This window comes from Pseudochaenichthys georgianus, chromosome 22 (assembly GCF_902827115.2).
Source record: "Pseudochaenichthys georgianus chromosome 22, fPseGeo1.2, whole genome shotgun sequence".
Taxonomy (NCBI): Eukaryota; Metazoa; Chordata; class Actinopteri; order Perciformes; family Channichthyidae; genus Pseudochaenichthys; species Pseudochaenichthys georgianus.
This window is the reverse complement of record NC_047524.1, coordinates 15,360,977-15,374,910: the sequence shown is the minus strand read 5'-3', so window position 1 is coordinate 15,374,910 and position 13,934 is coordinate 15,360,977. Positions and strand designations below refer to the sequence as shown.

General features: G+C 41.1%; 1 protein-coding gene and 1 long non-coding RNA gene across 6 annotated transcripts; both read right to left on the bottom strand.

Annotated features, from left to right (window-relative positions):
• Nucleotides 1-143: 143 nt before the first annotated feature.
• On the bottom strand, nt 144-7,856 carry LOC117468134 (transforming acidic coiled-coil-containing protein 3-like). 3 transcript variants are annotated; one of them, XR_011645271.1, is made up of 4 exons: nt 7,739-7,856; nt 837-997; nt 427-727; nt 144-331 (listed from the first exon to the last, which is right to left on the bottom strand). XR_011645271.1 is itself a non-coding variant. In XM_034112127.2 (3 exons), exons 1-3 carry the CDS (start codon nt 3,870-3,872, stop codon nt 569-571), a joined length of 327 nt encoding a protein of 108 aa, XP_033968018.2. In that variant the 5' UTR covers nt 3,873-3,880; the 3' UTR covers nt 426-568. The 3 variants fall into 3 exon arrangements, 1 of the variants encoding a protein (XP_033968018.2); XR_011645270.1 differs by lacking the exon at nt 7,739-7,856 and adding an exon at nt 3,866-3,880; XM_034112127.2 differs by lacking the exons at nt 144-331; nt 7,739-7,856 and adding an exon at nt 3,866-3,880 and having other exon boundaries at nt 426-727.
• Nucleotides 7,857-9,738: 1,882 nt separating this feature from the next.
• Nucleotides 9,739-11,471, bottom strand: LOC139436046 (uncharacterized). 3 transcript variants are annotated; one of them, XR_011645252.1, is made up of 5 exons: nt 11,300-11,471; nt 11,003-11,155; nt 10,577-10,713; nt 9,956-10,059; nt 9,747-9,794 (listed from the first exon to the last, which is right to left on the bottom strand). It is a non-coding gene; the product is annotated as an uncharacterized lncRNA (long non-coding RNA). The 3 variants fall into 3 exon arrangements; XR_011645251.1 differs by having other exon boundaries at nt 9,739-9,794; nt 9,960-10,059; nt 11,003-11,466; XR_011645250.1 differs by having other exon boundaries at nt 11,003-11,466.
• Between the last annotated feature and the right edge of the window lie 2,463 nt (nt 11,472-13,934).

Genomic DNA, 13,934 nt, shown 5'->3' with positions numbered 1-13,934 from the left:
CCTACAACCCATCATGAAGGCAAGGCTGCCCCCTAGTGGTTTGAAATCAGGCAGAAATTCAAAACTATAAAATTCACAAAAAAGTTTAATCATTTTCATCAACTCTTTATTAAAGATTAAATCATCTTTATTAACTTCTCTTTTTACAGTATTTTAATAACATTGATAAAGACAAACAAAGCACTACATAAAGGAATGAACAAGGACAGGAACAATGAAGAACAGGAAAGAAAAGCATTAAAATGTACACGATTTACAAATGAGCTCAACCCCTCTGGACTTTGCTGATGAGTTCATCACAAAGTGTGGTGAGATCTTCTGCCTCTTTTTCCTACAAAAAATAAAAGGGAAAAAATTATAGAATATTTGATATTTAATAGATTTATAAACAAATAACCGCCATGTAATGTTGTCCTCTTCTCTCACCTTCTGGACCAGGCTCTTCTCCAGCGACTGCACCTTCAGCTGCTCCCTCCTCAGCTGGGCTTGGAGGGCAGATGTCTCAGACTTGTTCTTGTACCGAACCTCATTAATCTCCCCGTTTGCTCTGAAGGACAATAGATGTCAGTTAAACGTTGCAAGTCTTGCATTTGACACTTTCAATAGAGTGCAGTGAGGTTTGGCCAATCTTCTCCTCAGCGTGGGCTTTAAGGGTCTTGTAGCGCTGCTCTTCCTTTCTGATCCTTTCCAGATAGTCCTGAGCACAGGCTTTCAGAGTCTCTTCATTCTGCAGGAAGGCCACAGGAAACATGTTACCAATCATACTGCCACTGCTATTTCTTTAAACTACGTCATGCAATTTGTGGATTATATCCAGGCAAGTGTTGTTTTCTAACCTTTTTGAAGCCCTCAACAACATCCTTGTACTTGTCCAGTCTCTTGAACAGGTCGGAGCACGATCTCTCCATGGTGTTCAGGTCACTGGAGACCTGCTCCTTTTCGATAAGAGCCGCAGTGAGCTTCGTCTGGGCCACCTCCCTCTCTTTCTCTTGATCAGCTGAAAACAAGAGTTAAAGGAGACCTATCATGCTATATTTAAATGATATAGTGTATGACCATACCTATATAAGGTATATTTATACATTTTATTTTTCAAAATACCAAACAGATCATTTTTTAGACATGCCTCGTTTCGCTCATTTTCGCTTTATTCCAAGCCCGTCTTTGAAAATTCTGAGCAGCAGCTGACCACGCCCCCCTGCAGAAGAGCAGGCATGAGCCGGCGAGAGTCACGTTACCATGCTTGCTGTGATTACGAGTGTCGAATAAACATGTCATCTCAGAGCAATGCATGTGTTCAAGCATACTATCAATTTGATCCAGAAACTGACCCTGAAGCAGCGGAGGTTTTGGTGGAGGTGCAAAAATCTCGGTTGCAGCAGGACGTTTCTGAATGGTTAGCTGACAAGCTGTTGTCCCTATTTATTTTACTCTGTTACGATGCTTGCTCCTTATTCCGTTCATATTTTGGCTAATTAGCAAGAATGCAATGTGTACAGTTTGTAACGCAAAAACAGCGATATATATAAAGGGAGACATTCATATTTGCAGCATATATACAATGGCCTCATTGCGTTTAATAGTTTACAGTCCTTTTCTTCCAACATCGTGCAACAACCGTTGGAAAGTTGAATAACTTAGGATGATAAAAAAGTATAACTCCAACAACACCTCAGTTGTCAGCAATGTGTGTAGTTTCATGTGTTTTTAAAAGCTCAGTTATTGACTTATTTGTGCAAATTGCGCCACGACGTCATTGTACTATTATATACTACACAGCAATGGCATAACACACCCATGTGTACGACAAAAAGATCCACACACACAACCTTATGCTTTTGAAATCAGAATATTCTTTACCCATCCAAACATGAATAATCACGACACATTTTGATATCAACTTGGAACTTTATTGTCAAAATCAACGGTTAAAAAAAACCATACAAAAAAACAAAATGTAGCCTACTTGTATTTTGTATAAATGACACTAAATATTTTTACAGAAGCTTTGTGAACTGGTGCTGGGGCTTCCTTGGACGCAGGATCAGAGTGGTGATTCCGGCCTGCGTTGTCCTCAGGATACGCAGGGAGTTTCCTGATCCGTGAAATGTCGATGTTGGGTTCAGACAGCAGCCAAATTGAACCGTGTAGCATACCCGGCGATGACCTCCTCCCTGTCAGGTCGCTCATAATGGTGCAGGGTCCACAAAGACTTGCTCGAAGATGAGGTCCATCAAGTTGGCCACGTAGGGCTGTGCAATGGTAAAAAAAGCACAACAAAAAATGTGGTTTAGATTAGTATATGCATGTAAAAAACTGAAACTTCTTAGCAAAGCTCTCTATTTAGCAAAGCTCTTTGCTTAGCCTTTACCAATCTGAGTTAGTTTTGAACCGTAACGTGCATGCTGTGTTTCTGACTCAATGCAGGTGATGTGTTGGAGAGGGGCTGAGCTCAGTAGACTGACTGTAATGAGTGCTAGCCACTAATTAGCCTGTTGCTAGAGGTAAGGCCTTGTCAACAACAACAGACCAACGGGGGCTCCGTTTTACTCGTGGTGTGTGTCCCCCCTCGCATACATACAGTGTTGTATCCTAACACACCCCCATTTATATTCATGTGCGCAAACAAGTAAACACACAAAAGCTTTTACATATAACGCTGCAAAACACGGCATGTCTCATTAGCGTAGCGTAGCGTAGCGTAGCGTAGCTTAGCTTACAGATCGATGATATCTGATCGTTCTTACAGACTACAATCACAAAAGCGTTTATATATAACGCTGGAAAAAACGGCACTTGCCTACAGAAGATTACGTTTGTTATTATAACTTACTCAATATGATTTTAGAGGATACAAAATACTAATAAATAGGAGAATAAATACTTGTGTTATCGCCTAGGGCGTGGCTGTACAGCCTTCACACAGATCGCCATTACGGCAGTATGTCTGAACATGTTAGCAAATGCCTGATAATTCAAATGACAAAGCAAAGACTGCGGAGCGTACAAAATAAAATGCTACAAAAATATATAAACACCTAACCGATTACTATTTGGGTTTGAGGCGACATTGATGCGGCGAAGCTACATGCTACATGCTACAAGCTAGAGATAGCTTTATCAGGAAAAACACCGCTAAATAAAAACGTACAGCTTCAAAATTGGATGTGTCCTCACTGGCCTGGTCCCGGATGGTTGGTATTGATCCCGGGTTTAGCATTACTTTGGAGGCATATCCGTGTTGGACTTGAGAGAAGTTAATAAACATGTCCGTGGTAAAATGTTTGGAACACACAAACAGAAATCTTCCGTGGTCTTCTGGCACATGTCCCTTGTAAATGAAGTCTAGCCACAGATTCATTTCTTTTTCCACTGATGGCATTGCATGCAGTCCCCTGTCCCGAGTCTTGCAGCCAACAACAGCACAACGTTTAACTGGCTTAGACATCCTGGCAAGAGCAGGCAAAAACACAGATGTGACTGGGGTGTTGATTATTTAGCCTGCCGATAGCCTATATGCGAATGAGAGGTTTGGCAATGCACGTGGCCGTGGCTCATTCCCCTGATAGGTGGAGAGTTGACCAATAAGCGGAGCACTTCTTTGTGACGTAGAAAAGTATTGGAATGTGGATCCGTTTTTTTCAGATCCGTTGCAGCCCCTTTTTTAGAGATTTGGCGAAGGAGGAAAATAGAGAGGGTTGTGTTTTCTGACACTTGGTGAGTTCCCTGGAACACCGGGGACACATATTCATGTATAAAAGACGTACAAAGGTGCATTTTGCATGATAGGTCCCCTTTAAAAGCTCTTAACATGACACCGAAAAGTCCCAAGACTGAGGCACGAACATTACATATATTAACTTACCCAGCATTTTAGCAATCATGAGCTCAAACTCTGCAATTATTTTCCTGTAAAACATAATTAAAAGTTGTCAAATTTCCTTAAAAAAACTAAATAAATGTTTTTTTTATGTTAAAGGGGACCTATCATGCAAAATGCACTTTTGTACGTCTTTTATACATGAATATGTGTCCCCGGTGTTCCAGGGAACTCACCAAGTGTCAGAAAACACAACCCTCTCTATTTTCCTCCTTCGCCAAATCTCTAAAAAAGGGGCTGCAACGGATCTGAAAAAAACGGATCCACATTCCAATACTTTTCTACGTCACAAAGAAGTGCTCCGCTTATTGGTCAACTCTCCACCTATCAGGGGAATGAGCCACGGCCACGTACATTGCCAAACCTCTCATTCGCATATAGGCTATCGGCAGGCTAAATAATCAACACCCCAGTCACATCTGTGTTTTTGCCTGCTCTTGCCAGGATGTCTAAGCCAGTTAAACGTTGTGCTGTTGTTGGCTGCAAGACTCGGGACAGGGGACTGCATGCAATGCCATCAGTGGAAAAAGAAATGAATCTGTGGCTAGACTTCATTTACAAGGGACATGTGCCAGAAGACCACGGAAGATTTCTGTTTGTGTGTTCCAAACATTTTACCACGGACATGTTTATTAACTTCTCTCAAGTCCAACACGGATATGCCTCTAAACTAATGCTAAACCCGGGATCAATACCAACCATCCGGAACCAGGCCAGTGAGGACACATCCAATTTTGAAGCTGTAAGTTTTTATTTAGCGGTGTTTTTCCTGATAAAGCTATCTCTAGCTTGTAGCATGTAGCATGTAGCTTCGCCGCATCAATGTCGCCTCAAACCCAAATAGTAATCGGTTAGGTGTTTATATATTTTTGTAGCATTTTATTTTGTACGCTCCGCAGTCTTTGCTTTGTCATTTGAATTATCAGGCATTTGCTAACATGTTCAGACATACTGCCGTAATGGCGATCTGTGTGAAGGCTGTACAGCCACGCCCTAGGCGATAACACAAGTATTTATTCTCCTATTTATTATTTTGTATCCTCTAAAATCATATTGAGTAAGTTATAATAACAAACGTAATCTTCTGTAGGCAAGTGCCGTTTTTTCCAGCGTTATATGTAAACGCTTTTGTGATTGTAGTCTGTAAGAACGATCAGATATCATCGATCTGTAAGCTAAGCTACGCTACGCTAATGAGACATGCCGTGTTTTGCAGCGTTATATGTAAAAGCTTTTGTGTGTTTACTTGTTTGCGCACATGAATATAAATGGGGGTGTGTTAGGATACAACACTGTATGTATGCGAGGGGGGACACACACCACGAGTAAAACGGAGCCCCCGTTGGTCTGTTGTTGTTGACAAGGCCTTACCTCTAGCAACAGGCTAATTAGTGGCTAGCACTCATTACAGTCAGTCTACTGAGCTCAGCCCCTCTCCAACACATCACCTGCATTGAGTCAGAAACACAGCATGCACGTTACGGTTCAAAACTAACTCAGATTGGAAAAGGCTAAGCAAAGAGCTTTGCTAAATAGAGAGCTTTGCTAAGAAGTTTCAGTTTTTTACATGCATATACTAATCTAAACCACATTTTTTGTTGTGCTTTTTTTACCATTGCACAGCCCTACGTGGCCAACTTGATGGACCTCATCTTCGAGCAAGTCTTTGTGGACCCTGCACCATTATGAGCGACCTGACAGGGAGGAGGTCATCGCCGGGTATGCTACACGGTTCAATTTGGCTGCTGTCTGAACCCAACATCGACATTTCACGGATCAGGAAACTCCCTGCGTATCCTGAGGACAACGCAGGCCGGAATCACCACTCTGATCCTGCGTCCAAGGAAGCCCCAGCACCAGTTCACAAAGCTTCTGTAAAAATATTTAGTGTTATTTATACAAAATACAAGTAGGCTACATTTTGTTTTTTTGTATGGTTTTTTTTAACCGTTGATTTTGACAATAAAGTTCCAAGTTGATATCAAAATGTGTCGTGATTATTCATGTTTGGATGGGTAAAGAATATTCTGATTTCAAAAGCATAAGGTTGTGTGTGTGGACCTTTTTGTCGTACACATGGGTGTGTTATGCCATTGCTGTGTAGTATATAATAGTACAATGACGTCGTGGCGCAATTTGCACAAATAAGTCAATAACTGAGCTTTTAAAAACACATGAAACTACACACATTGCTGACAACTGAGGTGTTGTTGGAGTTATACTTTTTATCATCCTAAGTTATTCAACTTTCCAACGGTTGTTGCACGATGTTGTAAGAAAAGGACTGTAAACTATTAAACGCAATGAGGCCATTGTATATATGCTGCAAATATGAATGTCTCCCTTTATATATATATATATATATATCGCTGTTTTTGCGTTACAAACTGTACACATTGCATTCTTGCTAATTAGCCAAAATATGAACGGAATAAGGAGCAAGCATCGTAACAGAGTAAAATAAATAGGGACAACAGCTTGTCAGCTAACCATTCAGAAACGTCCTGCTGCAACCGAGATTTTTGCACCTCCACCAAAACCTCCGCTGCTTCAGGGTCAGTTTCTGGATCAAATTGATAGTATGCTTGAACACATGCATTGCTCTGAGATGACATGTTTATTCGACACTCGTAATCACAGCAAGCATGGTAACGTGACTCTCGCCGGCTCATGCCTGCTCTTCTGCAGGGGGGCGTGGTCAGCTGCTGCTCAGAATTTTCAAAGACGGGCTTGGAATAAAGCGAAAATGAGCGAAACGAGGCATGTCTAAAAAATGATCTGTTTGGTATTTTGAAAAATAAAATGTATAAATATACCTTATATAGGTATGGTCATACACTATATCATTTAAATATAGCATGATAGGTCTCCTTTAAGTTACTCAAAATACCTCACCACAGTGCTGAATATAAAAACAAAACAGTCACAGCTTTAGAATAATAATATTAAAAAAGCCTAGCCGGCTAGCACCCAGTTCAACTGCACTTAAAGGTTCTTGTACTGAAAAAAACATAAACTTAAACAAAGTGCTAGACTCCACTGAGTAGTAATGTCACTGAATCAAAAGGATTAACTTAAATACTGCAGTCAGTACTGAATATAAAAACGGAACAGAACATAAAGTTACAGCTTCAGAATAAATGTAAATAAAGCCTAGTTGCCTAGCTACTAGCACAGTCCATCTACTTTTTTCGGCACAAGCACAACTTCCCTCTCACTCTCGCCAGAGTCGCCACCGGGATTTTCATCGGTGTTGTTGTCATTGTCCTCGACCTCCTCGTCACTCATTTCTGTGTTACTCATTTCTGTTTTTCCTGTACTACTAGTCGCTCTCGTCACTCTTTGCTAATCAGTGCTAATGCTAACGCTTCTGTAAACATACTGCCGGCTCCTGCCCTCACGTGCTGCAGTCAGTGAGTGTTGCCAGGTATACTTATTATTAGGAGTGTTCTATAGTGTGTTTAAAAAACAACTACAGAAACACTATATATTATACTATTTAAAATAATATAGGAATACTACAAAGATCTAGATACAGAGTATTACTATTGAAATATTATAGGGCTACTATAGCTAATAAAATGGCACTACAGAAAAAATTATAGTAATACAATAGCTGATGAAAAATTCTACAGAACACTACAAACTTACTATAGGACACTATACAACTCTTATAGTATAGTAATACTAGTTCATTTATAGTTCATTTCGTAAGGGAGGTGCATACAGCAGACAGTATAGTAGCAGTTCTCGACAGATACAGCCCACTCAAAAATATATTGTTTTATATAAAATTAATTAATATATATATTAGCTGTACACTTTACGAATATAGTAGTTTTTTATGGACAAGTTTACCATTCAATCTCGTCCAACTGATCTTGCAGCTCTCACTCCTCGGCTCTTGGTAGTTCAGGCATTTATCAAACCTGGCAACTCCGGGCTTCCTTGCAGCTGTCAATCAAAGTCCAGTGGCTCCGCCCCAAAGTGCCAGAAACTTTTCACGCGCGCGTAGACCATAGACTGTATATATAAATGGACGTAGGGTCCGTGACGTCACCCATAGGATTCTGCAGAGTTGCCGTGAAGCCCTTAGTAGGCGGAGTCGGCCACTAACGGCTCGACAGTGACGTCAGTGTCTAACTCCCGCCTGCTCCAAATAAGGGCAAAGAGGCGGTGCTGAGGCGGAGCCGAGGCGCGACAGGGCGAGACCTGCTGCCACCGAGCGTGACGTTCCAGACCTAGCTCAGGCTAAGAAGCTAAGCTAACATGCTCTCAGTATTAAGCTAACAACCTATGCTAACAACAGTCTATGCTAACAACCCAGCTTGCGGTCACTGCTCCTCGTTCCCGGCATATTCTGAAGGTCAGAGCCATAGAGAGATAAGAGTTACGACACACTTTGATGTCGCCGCCAGCCGGTCACGTGGTTTATGTATGCCGGGATAGTTCAAAACGCACTTCCGTGGCAATGCTTCTCTATGGCAAAAACAGCACAAACATGGTCAAAATAGTCATAGATTAAACCAACGCTGTTATTTTTTAAAGATTGCTTTCATATTTACATGATGTGGTTACACTTTGTATGGATTGGCAATATTTACAAGTTTCGTTATTTAACGATATTTTGAGGGGAAAGTGTGGTAGCACAAGCAGGCTATGTTGCTGTCACTGTCAGGTCAGTCACGTCCGTAGTATAGTTGCGCTGCGCTGTCATGTTCTTATATGGGACAGACAGACAGCAGCGATTGCTTTATTGAATGGTAAATATATATATATTAAAAAAACACACACACCCAAGTACTTTTTCAGCTGTAATTGCATTATTGCATACTTTTTATTGACAGTTTTGCATTTGGAGAGGCAGGGTGACAACGGAAAGCTTGGTAGCCTATTACTTATTAAGAACAGTGTATGGAAAAAGTGATGTGTGTTAGAACAAAACAAAGTCAAATGAATGAGAATGAGAACAAAGAGGGTTAGGGTTCAACAGAAAATGATTAATTCAGCCAAAAAACACAATTTTGATTAATCTAAAGTGTAAAACAATCTTCAACACAGACCAAAGTAGTGCCCTTGGACAACAAAATATATGGTGGGGCAAAGAAACGATAAATTAAATTGAGAGAGTGGGAGACTGAAAATGATTACTATGATACATATTCAAACTATTTACAAAACTATTTACAGAAGCTCCTGTTGAACCATGGTTCAACAGAGCAACACAAACAGGTTTGTCAACAATACAAATTAAAATGACGAGGCCACTTTGCCAGGGGGAGGTGATCCAGCGACGAGACAATAAAGCAATTCATATTAAGTTCTGTTGAGACACCACAGGATATAAAACCTTCAAAGCGATGACCTCTCCTCACCTTTCACCTGTCTTTCCTCAGGAGACTCAGGTCCTTCAATGTCTGCAGCACAATAAGCACCCACCCACAATTGTTGTTCGCACAAGCATAATTGTGCAAACAACAATTGTGGGTGGGGGCATTTTACAAATATTTACAAACAACTATTTACAAAAAAGCAATACAGAACTCTAGTCTAGGGCATCCAGGGGCCTAATCATTTTGAAAAAAACAAGAAGGTTCCTTTGTGAAAGGGACATCCTCTTCATCTGTTTCCTGGGCCCTAAAAAGCAGAGCAAAAATAGGAACAGTGGTGAATAATGGGAGAGAATACAGTTGGGAGCAGACTGAACAGAGGACATAGCAATATTCATGTTAAAATGTTTGCACAATAAATATTATGGCACTTTCATTTATATTGCATTTTAATAGATCAGTTGTCATACATAGCATTTGGGTGCTCTAATCGATCCGAGAAGGGGTTCCGGATGTATGGCTCCCCTAAGGACGTAGAGCGAAGGAAGAGATGGATGGCAATGGTCAACAGACAAAACCTGTGTCTGAAAGAGGACAACAACAGCAGACAACTCTGTCATGTAAGTAATGTTCACAGAGGTGACATGACTTATTAACATTTTAAAGGGCATCATATTTCCAAGTGTAGAGAATTATGACTCTTCAATGACATTTGAAGTGTGCAGGGGAAACTGATCAAACCTACCTACCCACAGGTACACTTTGAAGACGACCAATATATTGGCAACAAATCAGGAGGAAATTTGAGGTTGAGGCCAGATGCTGTTCCAACAGTATTTATACATCGGCCTAAACCGAAAAGGAGAAAATGCACGTCAAGGAGTATGCCTCCAGCTGTCAGGAATAATGACCACACCTATTACTGCACATCAAACATTGGTATGATATATGAAGCTAACAATGTTTCCCATGTTATATAATTCAAGGATAGACTACACTCCTAATGCAACTTTCAGATTATACAGCTTCAAAAATACCAGGGTTCAGGGACTCTGAAGATTCATATACCACATGTACATAATCTACAGATCTCTTCATACTGTAACATTGCCAATAGGCGAACTTAGATGAATGTCACTATACTGTAGGAGTATAGTGTACCCTTAAATGACAATAGGTGCACATGTAAAGGCAGCATACACATATAACAGCAATTGCCTTGTTATTGTTACAGAGATTCAGGGAGATATTGAGGTGGAGTTCCAAGGGAATGAAAGGGACACCACAGACAGAGAGAGTGAGACAGATGTCAGCAGACTGCCAGGGGCCAGTATGTCAGGGGCCGACAATTAAGAGGCCACCTTACCAGAGATCAGTGTGCCAGGAGCCAGTCAGTCAGGGGTCAGCTATGAAGAGGCCAGTTTGCCAGGGTCAGGTGCTCCAGGGACCAGACTGCCAAGGGCCAGTTGTGACCGGGCTCACGTGGAGGATCTAATGAGGCAACTGAGAAGGGAGAGATTACTAAGAAAGAGAGCCGAGAGGGCTCTGGTAAACCAGAAGAGGATTCATTCGGCATTAAAAAAAAAACACAATTTGATTCATCTAAAGTTTCAAAAAATCTTCAACACAGACCAAATTAGAGCACTTGGGCAATCAGAAAAAGGTGGGATACGGTGGGGGAAAGACACCGTGAAAAAAGCAATACAACTAAGGTTCTGTTGTGGCACTACAGGATATAAATGAGAGAGCTGGTCTGCTGGTATTAAAATAATTTAAAAGGGGTGCACTTTACCGTCCATCAGATGAGGTTTTCACCCTTGTTCAGAACGTGGAGCAGCTGTTCCGTGTGAGGACGAGCGATTCCCTCATGGAGTCCTCAAATGCAGTGTCACAGCTGGAACAAGAAGCCATGTTGCTGGACAGCAACCTGCCCTCATGCCATGACCTGAAGAAAAAAAATCCTCTCAACATACATCAGGCTGAGGTTAAGGATTGCATCAAAGTGCATCAGGGCTGAGAGGAAGGATAAACATAAAGGGTATCTTGGCAGCAAGAGTCAGAGTAAGAAGGCAAAGAAGACCTAACAGACCTCTGCACCGAAGGTCATAACATCTAGGCCACTGCCAAACACCTTACTCGTTGCCATCGATGTACTTGGCATCTCCATTCCCGGTCCTCCATCAGCAGCCTCCAGCCTCCTCTTCCTTCAGCAGCAGCACCCTCCTCCAGCAGCAGCCCCCTCCTCCAGCAGCAGCCCCCTCCTTCAGCAGCAGCAACAGCCATATGAGGCTGAATAAAAAAAAGTGCTAATTATTATTTTAAAGTGTTTATTTTGTTTAAAAATAAACATTTGGGATGCATGACCATGTTTTAGGCTCATCCTTCATTCACTGCTGTAGAGTAGCCTATTCAGTAGGCTATTATATTTTTAAGACTGAACAATACCTTTGAAGAACAATCATTAAATTAGTGTGTATATTACAATACAAAGGAATCTATCCTAGCATGCCATCAAGCATTAAAAAGTAGCGCTAGGCTAGTTGTACAGTACAGATAAGTTAACACGGAACAGTACCAAAAAAAAACTAAGTACAGTCAACATGTCACATAATGAAATGTTAGTATATCCCAAAATGCAATGAAATATTTATCACAAACGCCACCTCATTTCTACTAGTGCTAGCAGTTAAGTCATATCATACAGAAAAAGCCGACTAAGGATGGCTGACACGGTCAGGTTCAGCAGATAAAAACCAAAATAACAATAAAAACACATAATCAATCTAAATCCTGCTTGTTAGTTACCCAGCATCATTGATATATAAGCTGCTAGCGATTCATTACTGAAATCTTACCTACAAAGCTGACGAAGTCGCGCTAGCTAACTAGCAGGCAATGCTAGCAAAATGGGTTGTAATAACCAAGATAAAATATAGATAATTACGCTGTGCATATACAAATGAAGACCAGTATAAGCATCATAAAGGGCCTCTGATACAATATAGACAGTTGACAATTCAAAAGAGTTCGATATTTCAGCAATTTACCTCTGGAACGAATCGACGCGCCGTAATGTAAGTGAATGAGGTCCAACGCCCAAATGACAATATGTTGAACTATTTCGATGTCCATACCCCGGAAGTAGGCGCCGCCATTTTTTACAACGGAGGTCTATGGGAGTGTCGTAACTCTTAGTATCTCTAGGGCTCTGCTGAAGGTAAGATACCCTGTAACTTTTGATTTCAGATGGTTGACATTACACACAAACATACTATACATATATGTATATATACATGTGTGCACAATTGTAGATAAACAGCACACAGTATATACATATATATATATATATAAACTGTGTGCTGTTATTCTTTTTTTTGAGGTTTTGCTCTCTTGTTACTTTTAACCATACAGGTGTGATTTCATAGTTATTTTGCATGTTATTGTCAAAGGAACAAAATGAGAAACCCTTTATAATTCATTTGATATTCCTCATTATCTGAAGCATTTGTTACTCTCATTTATTTTCCTCCCATAGTGACTGTATGGATAATCGGAGACAGCTATATCCGGCGTGGAGCCCAGAGAGCTACAGAGACCATCAGCAGCAACCTTGGCCTCGACCTGAGGGTGTGCTGGTTCGGTTGGGGTGGACTGCGCTGGAGAGGTGTCCTCCCTTTCTTTTCCTACTCCCTGCGAGGAAGAGCAGTCCCGGATGTCCTCCTCATCCACTGTGGCGGAAATGACTTGGGGGATGTGCCCAGTGTTCAGTTGCTGAACCAGATGAAGGAGGACCTGGACCAGCTTCACCATCGGCACCCTGACATGAAGATCATGCTCTCCCAGAGGCGCCGGTGGAGGGCTGGTGCAAATCCTGTCAAAATTGACAAGGCCCGGAAGTTTGTTAACAGTGTTATGGCTACTTTTGTTCATAGCCTAAATGGTGCCATTGTTGACCACTCCAACATGAGACATGACAGTCCTGGGCTGTTTTTTTTTTCCCTAGGGGAAATTATATATTTTTTAAGTCACTAGCCAATTGCCTGAAAGACCACCTCCAAAGACTGTGAACTGCTTAGTCAGTATCACTGTCTTTGGATTTGGCCTTTAGAGTATGTATTCTAAGGCCCTTGCTAAGCCCAGACTGTCATGGCTAATGTTGAGTTAGATATTACATCTGTAGCCATAACACTGTTGACATGGCTGCTCTTCCTCTTCCCCACATCCCACCCCCCCCTCTTCCCCCAATGGACTCTGCAGCTCTCCAGCCCCATGCTGGGCATGGCTGTCTGTCAAACCTTTTATTTTGTATTTGTTATGATGTTTTTTGTTATTTTATTTGTTAAAATAATTCTGTATTTATGTAAATATTGAAAATAAATACATTCATATTTTCACTTCTGTTGTCTACTGCTTACTGAAAATGTTAGCTATCACATCCAAATGGGACTATCAAATGAAAGGATAAGCTTACCATACAATACAGAAAACATTACACATTAAGGCTCAAATCTTTTCCCAAGCCGGAGCAGTCTGAAAAGAGTCCCAAGTTTAACAAAACAAAATCTTGACAATGAATACTACGCTGTCATTTATCAGTGACAATGCAAACAACAAGAAGGTCTCCCCTAATCCCATGTATTTTGGCATCAACTATGTCATAAGCATACCATAGAATGTAATTACGAAGTGCAATCCCTACAGGGTCGTAACGTCACAGAAGATAA